We start from the raw sequence: 17,757 nt of genomic DNA, 5'->3' as shown, positions 1-17,757 counted from the left end.
GGAATGCTTCCGAATGTTACAGCTATTTATGAATTCAGTAACCGCTAAATTCGCAAATTTGGTTGTTCTGAATCCGATTGTTCACCTCGTATGTCACAACCACGCCACCTGGAAACTTGGTGGCGGCACTGAGGATGCTTCGCAAAAGTATCTCCATTGGAAGATCACTTACACACTAAGTAATTTGTCCGTCCCGACGACTCAGTTGGTTAGAGTGCCTACCTTCCGGTCCACCCACCAGTGGCGGGCTGGGCTCGACTCGCTTTAGGCGCCCGCTATTTGACCTGGACTGGTGTGGCCAGCGGCCGGTGGCAGCGGCCGCGCTGAAGGTCAGGTGACGTCAGAGGGCTGGTCAGACCGTTCCGAGCAACGTTAAACTTTCGCCGCTAAATTTTGCCGTTGCCCTGGAATTCTCGATTGGATGGTAGGGGTCGGCGCTCATATAACAAGTACTCCTTAGCGATAACTGTGATCCCAGAAATTCATCCATTTAACAGTCTCGGATTAAAAATCTTTGAAAAAGTTTCGCAGGTATTGCAGAACGGCGGATGGCATACCGTGTTTCAGGCAGCAAAGCATTATCCTGATCATCTTAATTGTGCTTACCGACAGCAGTCCGAGATCCGGTTTGTTTTCTGCGCCAGAATCTTTAAATTAATATTCCAACATCGTACAATCGGGTAGAGTTTTGGGAGTTGACCCGTGTACCAGCACTGATGTCAGCGGCTTGACCTGTGACGCCCACGCTGTCGCTCAGGCTGGACGAGCTGAAGGGGCTGCTCGCAGGAGGCCGAGGCCAAGCGGTTCCCCGAGTCAGACCTCATCAGCTCACTGGCCATGGTGATCGAGGAAGCCACCAAGTGCTCGATGGTGGCGCAGCAGCTGGCCACGAAGAAAGTCCGCACCAGGTGAGTGTCTCAGCGGTGGCCGGGGTCGGGGCGGCCGCCCGGGCCAGAGGGGTCAGGTGGCTGCTGCAGGCGGCGCCGCGCCGCGCCCCGCCGCGCGTCCGCACGCTCTGTTGCCGTCCCTCCGCGCGGTCATGTGTCGGCGCTGATCAGAGGCGGTCGTCGTGTGTGTGTGCGCGCGGTCGGCTCCCCGCCCGCCACCTGGCCCCCTGGCGCCGGCGGCCCGCCGCTCAGGCGCACGCGCCTCTGTCGCTGGCGCGCCGCAGCGCACCCGGCGCTGCCTCCTTGTTTTCGCACCGCGCCACGTGTGTTACAGGAGTGGCACGTAGGCGGCCGCCGGACGCGGCGTCCGGCCGCCGCCGCCGCCGCCGTCGCCGCCGCCCTCCGCCGCCGCTGGTGCCGCTGGTGCCGCCTGTCTGCGCGGACGCCGCCGGCGACCGGCCGGTCGGCAGATGGCGCTGATCTCATGAGGCTGCGCGGCGGGCGCCGGGCCGCAGTGGACTCGCCCGGCTCGGTCCTGTGCACTGAGTGGCGGAACGCCCACGGTCCGGGGCGGCACCGTGTGCACTTCTTAGCCGATTGTATGCTTCGCGATGTACCTACGAGCTTCCCGAGAGCCGCCAGCGAAGTGGGCACTCTTGATTCTGTTGGCGCGCTCCGATGGGAGGATGTACTGCATGTCTCAGATGTAACCGCGCTAGATATTACGAACAGGATATTTGGCGGCGCCTTCGGAGTGTTTCCTGTGTTTGAAGCGTGTTTTATTATGAACCCGTGTGGCAAACGGGCTCGTAATTCGTAACAAACCGTGTATTTAAGTCAGTTGCACAGCCGTTGCCATATGGTTCCGCTGCATGGTCTGCTTTGACGAGTTGAACCCCGCCCGGTTGTATGCGGATCAGGATCCGAACGGTGCTGCAGCGGCTGTCTTATTACTACTTCACTAAGCGGGGCTGTTGCGCTGCAAAGTGCGTTATGTTGTTCGATGTCACCTTCTGTGTTTCTCTAGTTTCACTTGCAATTGATGTGTTTGTGCCACTATCTCAGGGAGCAGCACAGCCTGTTAGTTTCCGTGTTTGTCAAACACTGAATGTACGTGCCTTTATAACCCATGTGCAAGGCTCTATCGCACTGCGCACCAAAGGCCATCGGAACTCATCTTTTGGCATTCCTTGAAATATCGATGGGCAAAACCAAGCGGTTGCACCGGCTGGCGCCATGATCGGTGTTGGCGTGCTGGTGGTGCGTCGGTCGTCACCCGTCGATGCCGGTGCGGCAGGCTGGTGGCGCAGTCTGCTGGCGTTCGGGGTGACTGGATGTGCGTGTGACGCACTCACGCCACTTCCCCAGCCCTGTTTCGATCCTCGCGTCATACGTGGCATGCAGATTCGCTGCGTCGACTCAAGCGACGCTTTATGCCAATGATTGTATGCTTGTAGGGCGTTATTTAAATCCCCACTGCTATGCACGTCTCTGGTCTAGTGTTTCTTCTTGCCCTTAAATTGCAAGGGCCCGTTTGAAAACCGCTGGTTAGACGGTTCGACCAACGAGCTTTGCCTCGAATCCGCTACGGATTTGTCTTAATGGTCGAGTACGGGGCACAGGCTCTGCTACGTGCCAAATCGAATCGTTTTTGTGAGTATGCTTTATATTCCAGTCGTAGCTGCAATAACTCAGCCAAATAGCAGCTTCCTGCCAGCAGGAAGTGTCCTTGTGGATAGCCGTGATGTTTTTATTGGCATGAATATATGTGGGTTTATGATAGACTGGTGTGTTGTTCTTGTTCTGATCTTGGTCGTGTTTGACTGGCGTTGGCCCAGAGCTCGCCCGTATGCTTCGTCGGTAGCCGGCTGCCGTTGCTCCAGAGGGATTCTCGCCGGGTCGGGGGCGCAATGACCATCGACGGCGGGCCGTGGTCATTGCCATTTGTTGGACGTGGGGGGGGGGGGGATGAAAGCATGGAGTGTCACCCACTTCCTGCGCCCGGGGCCTGCGCACGAGCAGCGGAGGCTCGCGGCGTCCACCAGAACCGCTGCCACAGCTTGTACGGAAGGTGATGCGTCGTTCATCCGAGCTCCCGTATCGCCGATCGGGCGGCGTTAAGCGGCGGTTTGGGGCCGCGCCACACTGAAATCTGCGCGTCTGCCGGCCGGTGCCAGAGAGCGGGCGACTCGCTGAGACACGGTAGCTGTAGTTGACCCAGACCTGCTCCATGTCGGGCCCGCGCCGCTGTCCAGCCGCTGTGTGCATGTTTGGTGGGCTGGATCGTGCTCCATCTCCGATCCGCTTCTGTATGACAGTCGGGACTGGGCTGACTGCACAGCTATTTCCCACGGCCCTCCGTTCGGGACTGCTGCTATGCACGTCAGTCATTGCCGAGTAGATACCATGTCGTACTCTAGAGGCCCCAGTTTACTGTGCGTGTAACCGCATGTGTGTGCGTGTGTGATTGGTCCGATGCGAGTGCAACCCTGTCCCGTTGAGGTCGAGCATGCTTGACTGCATGGCGCGAGCTTTCTGTGTGGTGCGCCCTCGTGCTGGTGAAGCTACCGGATTTTCTGTACGGCGGCGTCCACCGATTCGTCCAGATGGTGGCGCGCCATGCTCCGGCGTGCATTGACGTGCCGGTGGAGCCGGTGATGTGATTAACCAATGCTTTTCTTATTGTTGGAGGGCGTTATGGCAAAATTGTCTGGCCAAAATGTGCCATGTTGACCAGTCTCTGCGCCGAAGCCCTCAAGGAGACCGAAGTCAGCGGAAAACTCAATGGATTGGAGACACGTCCAGGTGGATAGGCTGATCCCATTCATCTACGCATATATCCATGAATGGGAAACGAAAACTACGATCAGTCCATGAGTGATGCCATGAGGTCGTTTTCAAAAGGTACGATTTTTTAAAGGCATCATTTTTATTGAGCAATGAAACGCTCCCGATCCACAACTCGAAAGCACACAGCGTCGTGTGCTTCGTATCATGTGCGCAGCTTATGTTAAACTTCCGTATTCACTTAGTGCTCGCTGATAAGCTTGGTGCCTTTGGACCTGATTGATTTCCGAGTAGCAACATTTTAATTGCAGTTTGAATTGACTGTTGCGACAAACAGGGCTTACCGCTGCTCTGATCGTAATCTCCTCTTGGACACGTGCATATAGCTGTATGGACGCCGCTTGTACACATGCAGATCGATTCAAAGACATATGAAAGCCATAGACATACCGGGCGGACGTGCAGAAACTGTAGCTTACCCACGGATTGGGAGGATTTTTTCAAGGAAAATATCACTGCCATGGGAAAGGCCACAAAAAATACTTCATTTTTTCATACCATGTGTAGGTAAACTATAGATGTTTGGCATACCAGTGGTGTCCCAGGATTGCGATGAAGTCCCTTTTCACGCAAACGTGATGTAAGGGGATCGAGGGTATTGAGGATTAAACCGTGGGCCACAGAGATGCGAAAGTCAGGTGTTGGTTGGATCCAAGGTGTATGTTTGGTGTTCTTGGAAGATGTCGGTGTGTTTTCCGGTAGGCATTCGAACGTGAAAATTCTGGCTGAGTATTCGGATATTCAGGGTCCGAAGTCTCAGCTCAAGAAGGGGCCCACTATCCATTTTCCCAAGGCACTGGTCCCCTGAATGAGGAAGATATTGCGATTTTGACCAGACCAAAACTCTTAACATACCCAACGTTAATCCAATCATTGCAGAAAAACGAAAAAATTGTCACTTAGGCAGTCATGATTTTTGGTTGCTGCACTGTGGCATTTTAAGGTAAAAACTGCGTCGCCATGCTGTGGCCACCGTAAGGCACCGGTCTCGCACAGCGCCTCTACTAAGCTAAACCTTACGCAATGCCGCAGCATAGAGAGCGAATGACTGGTAAACAGAGACATTATCCCTCGGTCGGATTCCTGTTCGCAAAACCTGGATCTGGCAGCCGAAGCTCCGCCTTACCAATGTCCGTCGACTGTGACTATGCGTACGTCTGCTTCCAGTGTCTGTACGTACATGCCCCGCCTGTTGGTCGCCGTAGTTCACAAGACACCTCAGTGCCGCCCGACGTCGCCCGTCGGGCGCCTCAGCGTCGCCCGGCCGTTGGTGACGCGCGTTGTTGTCGATAGGACGCGGCCACAGGGCGAGACCAAATACCGCCTGACGGTGGACGAGCTGGAGCTGTTTCACGAGCACATCGAACAGCTGGCGTGCCGGATCCGCGAGCAGGACGACATTCGCCGTCTGCTGGACCAGGTAAGCGTCCGAGGAGACGCGCTGGAGGCCGCAGCCAAGCTGGCACAAAGGGGACATGGGTGATGATCCGGCAGAGGTCACAGTGACTCGAAGATAGCGGAGATGAGGCGGGTCGTTGCTGGTGATCTGACAATGGTGGCACTGATGATGCAAGCTCAGCACTGGTTCGATTTCGTTTACCTGGTGCCCTGTGGTCGCAGTCATTCAATCCGAGCGTGATCTAACTATTGTCAGCTGCGTCAAACCCGTGCATTACCATTTTTATTGCCCGCGGTGCTGGCGTTGGCTGCCGCTCATTGGGCTGTGTGCTTGTTGAGCGCTGTTAACTTTAGCACTGCAGGTGTAGAAACTAACTGCTAAGGTCTGGCGCGCTGTTGATGTATGCAACTTTGGTACAGGAGCGCGCTGTCGAGCTGTGCTGGAGCTGTTAACCTCCGTGCGCCAGGTGCAGGAGTTCCAGCGGCGTGCCGTGCAGCTGGTGGAGCCGGAACTGCCGCCGCCGGCCGCGGACATTCAGGCCTGCGTCGATCTCGGCTCCCAGCTGGACATCGAGCTGCCCGAGATCATTGAGCTGCGCCAGGTGAGGATCTCCCCGGACCGAACGGGCGCGGTCCCGGGCCGCTCTCAGCGGGTCACGGGCCCCGGGCGTTGCGCCGTCACCTTGTGCCTTTTGCCCGCGATCACCTTGCGCCATCACCTTGTGCCTTTTGCTCGCGATCACCTTGTGCCATCACCTTGTGTGTTTTGCTCGCGATCACCTTGCGCCATCACCTTGTGTCTTTTGCTCGCGATCACCTTGCGCCATCACCTTGTGTCTTTTGCTCGCGATCACCTTGCGCCATCACCTTGTGTCTTTTGCTCGTCATAAGTTTGCGAAAGGTTATTATATATGTAAATCGATGTAGGATGTTTGATGTTGTGAAAAGGGATGCTCCACTGTTAAAAATTTTGAAGCAAGCCTCAGATGTGATGAAATGAGCTCACTTATACCTATTGGTGTACTTTGAAATGGATAGCGTGCTTTAGACCAGAACATCTCTCCAGTAAATATACTTCACACTTTGTTACTGTTTGATCGTGTCATGGGACGTTTGTACGACGTTTAGGTGCTGCCAAACTAGTGCGAAATTGCTATTCTAGCGCTCATTTGCTCACTACGTCAAACTCACCGAAAAATGGCAGTGGCGGTGCTTGGTAGTGTTCACTAGCCAAATACCGTTAGGTGCTCGTGTTTTGACCCGTTCTCGTAGCATTCTTTCATATTTATTCGTAACTTTAAGATGTTAAGTTGTATTAACAAGCGCGGTCATAGCGTTATTCCTAAATTATTCGATAAGAAGTCCTATTCTCGTAATGGCTAGCAAGTAAATAAACCATGTTCAACTTCTTAAATTGTGCAGCGCAAACCGTTACTCACGATTGAAGCTTGCACAGTTCGCTCAAGATTGATTGAGAGTCATTTGACATCCGCTTTACTTAGAAATCGTGCTCACGGATGTCAGATCTCATCGGGTCGATAATGATAGTGTCACTGACTTGCAACGTCGCATGGCCGACGTCCTTCAAGTTCTTCATTGTGGGTGGCAGAATTTGAATATCGTTGCTATAGCGCCATGCGGGCCTGAATGGCCATGAAATGGTCGGCACGAAATAGCCTGCACGTCTTTGTGGGCGTGTAGCTCATTAACGATCGGGTTTGAAGTCTTAGGAGGGGCAGGACTGTGAGCTACACCGAATGATCTTCAGAACGTCTAGTTCTGTTCAAACCTCACAGAACTATGGCACGATCCCTTTGATGTTTGGCGAGAGAAAATCTCTGCGGGCTTGTAATGCACACTGTAATGTACGACCCGGCCGCAAACGTTGGTGAGTGCTGACGGTCGGCGCGCCCCCAGCGGCTGAGCCACGCCCAGTGGATGGAGGCCGTGGAGGAGGGCCTGGACGGCCGGCGCCGGCTGACTCTGGACGGCATCGCCCAGCTGGTGGAGACCGGCAGGACGCTGCCGCCCTACCACGTGGTGGAGCGCGCCATGGGCGAGCTGCAGGGCCTGCTGCTGTCCGGCCAGCAGCACGAGGAGCGCGCCCGGCTGGCGCTCACCGCACGGTCAGGGACGGTCCGCCGCGCCACCCGCGCCGGCGGCGGCACGCGAGCGCGGCGCGTACCGGCTGTCTGGATGGTGGCGGGACTTCGAGTGTGTCATAACTTGGCCTTGAAGCGTGGCGACTGGGAGTCAGCTGCCGGCGTGTAGTAGTGGTAGGACCGTTCAGTTCGTGCTGACGATGGGACCCCTGTAAGGACGATTGTCGGTCGGTAAGACCGCCAGCCGAGCTGGCCCGCGGGCCGCCCGCCTCGCAAGCCGTCCCGGCCGTCCGGCGCGCTGACGGCGACTCCGCGGCGATTCCTCAGGCCGGTGCAGAGTCTGACCGAGGTGGAGGCGCTGCTGCGCGACGCCGAGAAGGTGCCCGCCTCGCTGCCCAACGTCGAGAGCCTGCAGGAGGTGGTGCAGAAGGCGCAGGACTGGCTGGAGCGCGTGGTGGCGCTCACCGAGAAGAAGGAGCACCCTCGGCTGGAGGTGAGTCGGCCGGCAGCGCAGCGGGCCGTCCCATACGGCGGCGCGCGACACCACCCGACACGCCGCGCGGGCAGCGTCGAACGCCGGGCGCGTGAGATGGGCGCCATCTGCTGTTTGTACTCAGCGTCGGCCCGGCGAAGGGAATCACGGCTGTAGGGGTGGGTACACATGCCCACGCTTTGCACTCAAATGGTCAAGCTGTATCAGGTGGGTGTCCACTCAAGTCCTGTAGCATGTGCTGCTCTCGTAGCCCCCCCCCCCCCCCCCCTGGGAGCATATGTCACATTGTTGTATGAGAGATCACCGAGCAGTGAATCCGGCTGCAGGCTGGCCTGGCCGTCTGACGGTGGCCTGCTGATTTAGGTGGTGGAGGCGCTGGTGGCGCGCGGGCAGCCGCTGCCGGTCCTGCTGCCTGACCTCAGCCGCCTGGAGAACATGGCCAACAGCGCCAGAGCCTGGCGGGAGCGCACCAGCCGCACCTTCCTCAAGCGAAACTCCTTCACCCTGCTGGAGGTAAGCCCAGATCGGGGTCGGTTCCCTCCAGGCTCGCTTCGAGACAGAGGGCACTCGCTTCCTGCGCGAAACCGATTGGTCGGCTGTGGTGTCAGATATCTAGGGACATGATCGTCTAAGCATGGGTGGTATATTTAGCCGTACAATATTACGATATTTTGTTTTGAAAGCATGCGCGAGGCAGTACTATGGCACTTAACGTCTTCTGTACAGTTTGGCATCTGTGCAACGATGTGCTCTTAGAAATGTCATGATCTTGGGAAGCCTGTGCTCATTATAACTCTCGGAGCTTGAATGCATCACCAGTGTACGAGGCAAATAAGGAAGACCTGTCCTGATCGCTGGGCGGCTTCAAGATGCGAGCGCCGGAAACAGCTGAACCAAACGCTTAATTTTGTGCTGGCCGCTGTTTGGTCAATGTGAGTTGCCCATCTATGTCCGACGAGTGTTGGTTTTCTACTGCTGCCTGGGCGCTTGCTTCGCTGTACGGTGGTGCCACTGCTGGCACTGGTTTCGGTTCGTTTGTGCCCAATACCCCGGTGCGCCGCCAGGTACTGTCGCCCCGCGCGGACGTGAGCGTACACCAGTCACGCGGCAAGCGGCGGCGCCCCAAGGAGGAGCACCTGCTCTCCAGTGATCTGGAGACGGACGGCAGCACGGTGGCCCAGGTGGTGGACGCCTACCGGGTGAGAGTGCTGGCTGACAGACGGCGCCGCTCGATGGGACCGGCGTGAGCGCGGGTCAGGCTCTCCTGCCCTGCTCTCCCGTAGGGCGTCGCCGTCCTGGCGTCTTTGAGGAAGATTTGTGCGGCGTTTGGTTGGAAAACAATGCTATGATTGTGGTATATTGTGAATCGTGTTGCGACCGGTCTCGTTGCGTTTTGTTGTGACGTTACGATTGCATTCATTACAATGCCATGTTTTGGGCGTCACTCGTCGCGGCCCCTCCCGCCATTGTGCCGCTCTGTCGGGTGTCCACGCGTCAGTGCTGTACTGATGAGTGCTTACGTGGTTTTGGTTGACCACCCAACTTCGACTTCCGATGACGCCGCACGTGATGGTGGCGGGGTACCAGCGGGACTCGGTCGTGGCCGGGCCGCCACTCGGTTGAAACGGATGGTGTTGAGGTGGCGGTGAACGCCCTCTTCTGACGGACGCGTCGCTGTGGCCGCCAGGCTGCCGAGGATCGCGAGCTGGAGCTGGTGCGCGGTCTGCGCGCCGGCAACCTGCAGAAGCGGCAGACTGAGGCCCAGCAGGGCAAGTACTGCCTCTGCCGGCAGCGGCTGCGCGGCTACATGCTGCAGTGCGAACTCTGCCGGGACTACTTCCACGGTGAGCGCCGCCGAGTGCCGCCGGCTTTGTCCCGGCTGGGGATCAGCGGCTACCACCGCCGGCTGTGTCTCGGCCGAGGACCAGCGGCCGTCACCGCCAACAACTGCCAACTGGAGCGGGGCTTCCCTGACCGGCCAAAGCGCTTACATCCTCGTTACCCTCTGGTAACGCAGAAGTAAGCGCTTTATGGGCGCCAAATGACCACCGCAGTCGGCACGCCCGGTAACTCCAATAAACAACAAGAAGAAGCAACCGCCTTGCTAACGAACGGATCGGGTAATACGATTGTGGCGTGCTACAAGATATACTAACCTGCTCCTGGCTCGCGACTATCTGGAAAAGTATAGCGTATGTTGCTTTGAACCGGTGCTAAGTAATTTGATGGTTGGTGCCCTACATAGACGGACTGGTATTATAGGCTGGTGCATATAATATGTGAGGCTGATCTGCCGCAACATTTTCATTTCATCGTTCCACCGTTCATGATGTCCACGTCAGTGCGAAATCGTTAATATACATGTATGTGTGCGTGCGCGTGCGTGCGTGCCTGGTCAGACGCTGTCGTCACGTGCCGGCAGCGTCGTGCGTGCCGCTGGCACAGAGGGGTTCGGGCAAGGGCCGGTCGGGCGGCGGCTCGGACGGCACGCCGCCGCCACCACCGCCGCCGACGCCGCCGCCGGCCGACGCCCACTTCCTGTGCCCGCTGTGTCAGCGCTCCCGCCGCCCACGGCTGGACACGGTGCTGAGCCTGCTGGTGTCGCACCAGAAGCTGGCCGTCCGGCTGGCCGAGGGCGTGGCGCTGCAGTGTCTGACGGAGCGTGCCATGCGCTGGCAGGTGAGCTGGCCGCCAGCGGGCGCGCCTGTCCAGCCGCGCCAGCCAGCGGCGTCACGACACCGCCAGCTACTGGCGATGTTGGCGTCAGTTGTTACCTTGTGGCTTTTATGTGCCTGGTGGCATTGCTATAAAAAATCGATGTTATTCGAGGCCGAAGCGAACGCTTGACGTCAGTGCCGGACGTTGATAACCCCAGGTGACTTGCCAGCAGATTCCTCACCCTTTCCAATCTGACCTCTGACTGATTGTTATGTTAGAATCGGGTCCGTCAGCCTGACCTCAGCTGTGGTGTGGCACAGGGCTGTATCTGTCAGCCTGACCCCGTCTGTGGTATCCGGCAGGACCGGGCGCGCCAGGTGCTCTCCTCGGAGGAGATGGTCGCCAGCCTGAGCAGCCTAGCGGCCGTCTCTCAGCGCGCCGAGACCAGCGCCAAGGAGCGGGCCGAGAAGACGGCCGGACGGCAGGCGGCGAAGGCCGACCAGAGAAACAGCGAGGTCAGGCCGCGTTCGCGGGATGTAGTCTGAACCCCACGTCGGATTTGTAGCAATGTTCTCCTCGCTAGCGTGTGCGGGGGCCGGCCCGCGGCTCGGTTTGTTCTTCTTTATCCGCGTTTTGCGGGAAACTCACGGGTTTTCCTCTCCGCTCTTGTTTTCATCGTGCCTAAGAAGCAAATGCTCCGGGCAATCTGAGCGTTCTAGTTCATTCATTAAAAGTTTGACACGGTGTGGGAAATCAGGGCTCGCATCATCTTAAGATAGGTCAGATGATGTCAGAGCTGGCCGGCAGTAAGTTATTCTTGCTAGGAGACAGACCTTCTGCTCACGCACAGTGTGGGGGTCTATGTCAGACCATTCGCGAATTTTGTGTACAGATATGTAGTTAAAAGCTATTAGAGGAAATTTAATCGAGCTGAGGGGTACGCAAAACTCGTGGCGCGCATTTCTCTTTGTTACGTGACGCGGCACTATTGCGCCGTTCACCGCCTCACGCCACCTGGGCTCGCGATCAGCTGGGTGTTCGTACGCACGGCGTCTGGTTTCTGCATCCGTGCTGTACTCGGCCTGCGGCCGACCGACCGCCGTCCGTGCCGGCAGTCGTCGCTGGGCGCTGACGCCGAGTCGTCGGACAGCAGCCGGGACGCCTCGTCGGTGCACATCAAGCGTGAGAGCTCCGAGCAGCCGGCGGCGCCGCCGGCCGGCTTCTCCAGCTCCGAGCACGCCTACTCGTCAGGTGGGGGACGCCGCGCGCCCGCTCGCCCTGTCCGGCTGCGCTCGGCCGCGGCGGCTGTCTCAGTGCCGGCCTCAGGCCCTGTCCGGCCGCGCTCGGCCGCGGCGGCTGCCTCATTGCTGGCCTCAGGCCCTGTCCGGCTGCGCTCGGCCGCGGTGGCTGTCTCAGTACTGGCCTCAGGCCCTGTCCGGCTGCGCTCGGCCGCGGCGGCTGTCTCAGTGCTGGCCTCAGGCCCTGTCCGGCCGCACCCGGCCGCGGCGGCTGTCTCAGTGCCGGCGACAGGCTGCAGGCCGCGTTGGCGTTGCAGACATTCGCGCGGGTTTGCAGCCTGGTGGGCTATAGCGGTTGATGCTATAGTTGAACGCTATGGGCCATCAACCCAGAAGTGTGGCCGTCCAAATTTAATGTCAAAGGCTAACGAATGACCTCATGTGGGTTTTTGGGAGGGAGCAGTTGCTCACTGGGGACTGGTTCTCAGACTGGTCGAACAACATGGTGCTCCATATATTTTTCAACCGAGACGCCGTCAAGAGCTGAGTCTGGGCACGCATAAAGCAATACAAAACGGACTGCCCCTGGCTGGGGCCAGGGGGCCGCTAGCACACCGGAGCGGCGCTTCCGTGATACGATCAACATGGACAGGCTTTTGAGACGCCCGATCCAGCCGTTTGGGGTGGCAGAGGCGCCAGAAAGGGCGAGTCGCTTTATCTCTGATGGGCAATATTAGCTCTACTTTACGGCTGGAAACAATCTGAACCGGATCCCACTCTGGTAATTAGCGATCGCATCACCAGGTCCTGGGTGATTCTGCCAGCTGACAACTTTGATTTGCCTATCGTCCGGACCAGGTGCTAAGGGATATGTCTGCCACCAAGGATCATACCGCTGATACGCGGTCTAGTCCGGTCTGGTCTGTGATGATTGATTGACGTTCGAAATGCTCCATAAACATGAGTTATCCGTCTTTCTTTCGTCGATAACAATGCTTGAGCACTGCTATTTAGGGAACGGTGGTGCTGCGTCAAGTCCAGAGCTTGTGGGGAGGAGTTCTCATTTCCTGTTCTCACCGGGCCATTCGATTTGACCTGACCCATTCTCCCCGTCTGATCCGTCCCTCTAGTTGTTCAATAGCACATAATGTATGTGTATGTACAATTTAAGATGGAAGTGATTGCGCATCATGTTAGACCGTGCACGAATTGATCAAAGTTCTTTTGCAACTTTATTCATAATACAGATTTGATGATGACGTATGGATAGTTAACTGGTTCGGTTCTTTCATATTCTTCGGACGAGTTTTCCATTCAGTTAGCGAACTTTAAGCATGGATTGCGGGTTAAACAATGTTTCTCCTTTTTTATACGGTTCCTAACTTCATGAAACGATGTTATTTTCCTTGCTTCGCTCACGGGCTGGCAAATATACACCTCATTTCCTAGGTTGTATTTTGGTTGGCTTCACGTTTTAGAAAATTTCGAAATATGCTACCACTTGTGCTTAGGTAACTTCTGATCTTTACAAAGATGCAAGAAAAACATAACGCCTGCTTATGAATGCCCACAGCTGCACTGTAACGTTATATATCGGTCTCGTTGTCTAGCTGCTGTTGGTGGTGTAGGATGATGCTGGGTGCGGCCGCCTCCTCCATTAATGATCGGGCGTCATTAAGTTGTATTTACACCGGCCCGCGCACCCTGCACATGAACTTGTGACAGTCCATCAGCTCCACCCTTTGCGAACTGATCCGGGCCAGGTTTCTTCAGCCGCGCTTACCTCTCCTGGGCTTGTCGGCTGTTGTAGCTGTACGGGCTAACAGTATCAGCATTCGTGCTGCTAAGTGTTGCTTTGGCGCTGAGGTGGCTGCGTAAACAGGGCCCTGGTGGTTCGGCTGTTCTCGTAGATATTCGTACCTCGTGGTAGGCGCCTACACGGCGTACTACACGTCATCCATATGGTTAGCTACTTATCCCCACGTTCGCCTCACGTGCCGTCCTCTGGCAGCCTTCAAGCAGACGCCGCCGCCGCCGACGCGGAAACCACGCAAGGCTGTGCTGTCGCCACGGCGGGCTGACTCGCCGCCACCGCCGCCGCCGCCCCCGCCGCCGGCTCCGGCCCGCCCGCTGCCGCCCGAGTCCGTGGCGCTGCTGGAGACGGTGCTGATGGAAGGAGACCTGCTGGAGGTCAGCCTGGAGGAGACAGAGCAGTTGTGGCGCCTGCTGCTGGCCGCCCGGCCCGCCGCCGCCGACCTCAACTTCCCCGACATCGACATCGTCAAGGTGCGACGGAGTACAGCCCCGCGCGCCAGGCGGAGCGGCGCGTCAGCTGGCTGACGCAGCTCGGACAACAGCGGACGGCAAACAACCAGCCGACCTATAGCCGGGCTGCATGGCGTGAGCGGCCACTGCCGCGTGTCATTTTCATCTTGTGTTTCACCCGGGCTGCTGCTGGTACTATACTGTCATCTGGTGGCCGTGTGGCGCTGTGTGCTAGCACCCTGCTGTGTTCCGTATCACCTGCGCCTAACACGGCGCCCCGCCAGCAGTCGGCCTGGACTGCACTGGAGCGGAGATGATGTGTGACGTGGCATGACTCGCCAGCCTCGCTTCTCCTTGGGGAGAGGATGGTGCGCCGTAAGCCGGCCGGTACCCTTTATCCCCCCCCCCTCCCGCTCCGCCCTCAGATGGAGGAAGGCGGCGTGCACCGTGAGTCCGTCGGCGCCCTGTACTGACCCGTCCCCTCCGCCCTCAGATGGAGGAAGGCGGCGCGCACCGTGAGTCCGTCGGCGCCCTGTACTGACCCGTCCCCTCCGCCCTCAGATGGAGGAAGGCGGCGCGCGCCGTAAGTCGGCCGGCGCCGGACGTAAGAAGCGCTCGCCGGACTCGCCGCGCGGTCTGCAGCCGCCTAAACGGCTCAAGGTCAAGGTGAAGCCGCCCGAGGACTCTGCTGACCCGACCACGCCCAGCCCGGGGCCGGAGCAGACCTCGCCCAGTCCCAGCAAACGCACCCCGAAGGCGGCTGCAGCAGGCTTCAAACGCAAATTAACCAAGACCAAGAAAATGGTACGGGGGTAGGGCGAAGTGGCCAGCGCGAGGGGGTCAGTGACGCACCTCGATTCCAAATGAGTGACGCAGTGTCGTTATGATTAGTTAGATTTTCTGTCCATCTTGGAATGGGGAAAGATGTTTCGAGTGCATGGTATTTAGTGTGGCAGCGCGCCTGGTCGCCAGTAACTGATATTGATTTAAAACCGCCGTTCTCATTTAGTTGTTCGTATTTCAACAACTGCTGTGGGCATTAGCTTGCCTCTCACTGGTTTCAGTAAGAACCGGCAACTTTTCGGGTGACCGACAGGATCCTACGCCGTTCGTTAACGCGGCCTGAATGCGGCCAAGTTGCACTGAAAACGATCGGGTCTACCAAAGTGCTCCTCAAGTTATATTCTTGCTTGAGCGACAAAATGTGATCGAAAAAGCAGATTTACAGCACCACGAAATGCCAGGGTGTGAACATATTGTTACTTTGGTACGTGGCCCGCGCTCACCGCGATGTCACGTTGTGCCAAGAGTGCTAGCTGCAGCGTTGGTTCGTGATAGTGGCAACAGCCTTCCGCATGGTTCATCCCGAGGAAAAGACCTGCGGAAATACTGCGGTGTAAAAGAGGCACGTCTGGAAAAGAGAAGGATACTGAAGGCGACGTCGCGACTTATCGCGCGCTCCAGTGTGTTCTGTCGGTGGACCCGGCGTGCTAGATGGGTCTCGCCACTGTCTGCTCCAGGTGTGGGATAAGAACCAGCGCCACCCCAAGGGCGGCGCTCGCAGCTCGGAGGACGGCGAGTCGGGGCCCATCAGCAACTACGTGGAGGACTGTGCGGCCACGCCCTGCCAGAAGCCCCACGGTAAGCGGGCTGCCGGGCCGGCGGCGGCGGCGTCCCACGCGCACCGTCCGGCGCACCCCAGCGGGGCGTCTCGCTCGCACACTCGCACGATAGATGGTGTTGGCCACCGCCACGCGTGGTGGCAGGAGCCTGAATGTGTGGTCGACTAACAGGATGGGTGTTGTAATCATGCGCGTCCACTGCGATGGCCGTCGGCTCCACCGGCCGTCGCCGCTGTGGGTCTGGGAGCTATGCGTGATGCGGCGCCAGCTGGCCGACGCCGCTGTGGGTCTGGGCGCTGCGCGTGATGCGGCGCCAGCTGGCCGACGCCGCGGCTGCCGCCGTCCTGTGAACGCCACGCGCCCTGCCACGCGCGGCCGTCTCGGGCGCCGGCGCGCGGCAGCTGGGCCGGTGGGAGTGACGCGCCGCCGACGGTCCGCCTACGTCGGCAGGCTCGTGCATCAACTGGATCGGCTGCGACGCCTGCGAGCAGTGGTACCACTACATCTGCGTGGGCCTGCCCAAGAACTACCAGGTCACCGAGGACATGGTGTACATGTGTCCGCGCTGCCAGAACAGCCAGGTACGCCGCGGCGGGGCGCCAGCCGGGCGGGGCACCTGACCAAACACGCGGAACTACATCATCGGCGTACGGCTACCGTTATGGTTCGCAATTGCTGACGCCAATCGCGTGCGTGATGTGCATACATGTGTCGCATGTGCGTATGATGTACGTGATGTTTGTTCGCCTTTGTTAAGTATAGGGTACCAGAACTAGGTGCGCAAGGTGCGTTGGCTGCGCAACATTATGTCCAATGTGTGCGTTTGTGACCCCGTTGCACGGCAAGAACGGCAGCGGCATCGGTGATAGCTTGCCGTGCATGCCCGCCAGGCGCCCCGGGGCCCGACCGAGTCGGCGGGCAGCTCCCTGCTGGACCTGGCGGCCGCCGCCGAGGAGCAGGACGGCGCCAGCGCGCTGCTCAGTCTGGCTTCGGGGGGCGCCAGCCCGGCCGCCGCCCTCAAGCGGGAGCCGACCGAGCCGACCGGCACCGCCCGCTCCATCGCCGACGACGAACACGACGACGACGAGCAGGAGGAGTGAGGTCCCCGCGGGACCCGGCAGCAGCGGCTTGTCGGGCCTCGGCCTGATCCGGCAGGCGGCCTGTTGGGCCCCCAGTGTGATCTGGAACGATCTGTTTGCTCCCCTGTGAGACGTTAGCGGTGTCTCGGGGCCTGGCTGACGTAGCCTTGCGGGCGGCCCGCGGGGCCCCTCTTTAGTCTGGCAAGTGGTCTTTCCGTTCTCTTGCGACGCCAGGCAGACAGTGTGTGTTTGCTCCCTGTGTGACTGCGGGCCGGATGTCGGACCCCTGTGTGACTCGGCGGGCCGGATGTCGGACCCCTGTGTGACCCCGCGAGCCGGATGTCGGGCCCCGGTGTGACTCGTGGGGCCGGATGTCAAACCCGCGTGTGACTCGGCGGGCCGGATGTCGGACCCCGGTGTGACACGTGGGACCGGATGTCAGATCCGTGTGTGACTCGGCGGGCCGGATGTCGGACCCCGGCGTGACTTGTGGGGCCGGGGACAGGCCCGTGTGTGATCTGGCGACCGGCGGGCGCCGCCGGGGGTGACGACGGCCGCAGCAAGCTTGTTTGGACGAGTGGCCTGTGTGATCTGGCGTGTAGTTGGCCCGGTCGCCACCGCTGCCGGGTGCGAACATGTGCTCCTGTGTGCCGTCTCGGTGTGTGCACGCTCCGGGCTGGGTTGCGGCGTGTGCTTCATCACGCCTCGTGTTTCTTTCCTTTCCCACTCTCTCCCTCTCTCTCTCGCTCTCTGATCTCAGCTGTTGGCCGCTCGCTGGCTGGTGTGACGCTCTGGGTACGTGTCGGCGCGAAGTGCGCGCATCGTCGGCACCTGCCTCGAAACTAGGTACCGCCGTACTGCAGTGATGCCTCCAGGTTGAGCCCTAACGCAGTAGTGCGCCCAAGAGCACAGACACACGTACTGTCCACTGTGAGTGTGAACGTTTGAATAAATGACTAGAACTCGTGCCTCTAAACGAAATCGGGTTCACGTTCGTTAAGGCTGAAAACGCGGTCGGGCATTGTGCATCGCCGTAACTAACGCATCAAATACAGATCCGAACATTGTCGCGTGCTTGATGCCATATCAGACATGTGCGCATTTGGCAACTGTGTCAATGTGCAACTGTCCATGCAAATTGGGGTGGAAATGAGATGAGGGTCTGCGG

General features: G+C 58.7%; 1 protein-coding gene across 1 annotated transcript in view; it reads left to right on the top strand.

Moving 5' to 3' along the window:
- LOC119107476 (lysine-specific demethylase 5A) overlaps positions 1 to 17,655 on the top strand; it is a 27,581-nt gene extending 9,926 nt beyond the window's left edge. Inside the window, exons 2-17 of the mRNA XM_037230921.1 lie at positions 787 to 908; positions 5,028 to 5,154; positions 5,600 to 5,734; positions 7,050 to 7,258; positions 7,562 to 7,727; positions 8,091 to 8,240; positions 8,792 to 8,926; positions 9,415 to 9,571; positions 10,150 to 10,406; positions 10,748 to 10,900; positions 11,501 to 11,636; positions 13,635 to 13,909; positions 14,450 to 14,692; positions 15,409 to 15,529; positions 15,961 to 16,091; positions 16,401 to 17,655. Coding sequence (XP_037086816.1) covers positions 787 to 908; positions 5,028 to 5,154; positions 5,600 to 5,734; positions 7,050 to 7,258; positions 7,562 to 7,727; positions 8,091 to 8,240; positions 8,792 to 8,926; positions 9,415 to 9,571; positions 10,150 to 10,406; positions 10,748 to 10,900; positions 11,501 to 11,636; positions 13,635 to 13,909; positions 14,450 to 14,692; positions 15,409 to 15,529; positions 15,961 to 16,091; positions 16,401 to 16,610 — 2,727 coding nt within the window. The 3' untranslated portion in view covers positions 16,611 to 17,655. The remainder of the gene's footprint in view (positions 1 to 786; positions 909 to 5,027; positions 5,155 to 5,599; positions 5,735 to 7,049; positions 7,259 to 7,561; positions 7,728 to 8,090; positions 8,241 to 8,791; positions 8,927 to 9,414; positions 9,572 to 10,149; positions 10,407 to 10,747; positions 10,901 to 11,500; positions 11,637 to 13,634; positions 13,910 to 14,449; positions 14,693 to 15,408; positions 15,530 to 15,960; positions 16,092 to 16,400) is intronic.
- Positions 17,656 to 17,757: the final 102 nt, after the last annotated feature.

Source organism: Pollicipes pollicipes, unplaced genomic scaffold (assembly GCF_011947565.3).
Source record: "Pollicipes pollicipes isolate AB1234 unplaced genomic scaffold, Ppol_2.1 Scaffold_6686;HRSCAF=7923_pilon_pilon_pilon, whole genome shotgun sequence".
NCBI lineage: Eukaryota > Metazoa > Arthropoda > Thecostraca > Pollicipedomorpha > Pollicipedidae > Pollicipes > Pollicipes pollicipes.
Note: the sequence above shows the minus strand (reverse complement) of the source record. Positions and strands in the feature narration are given on the sequence as shown.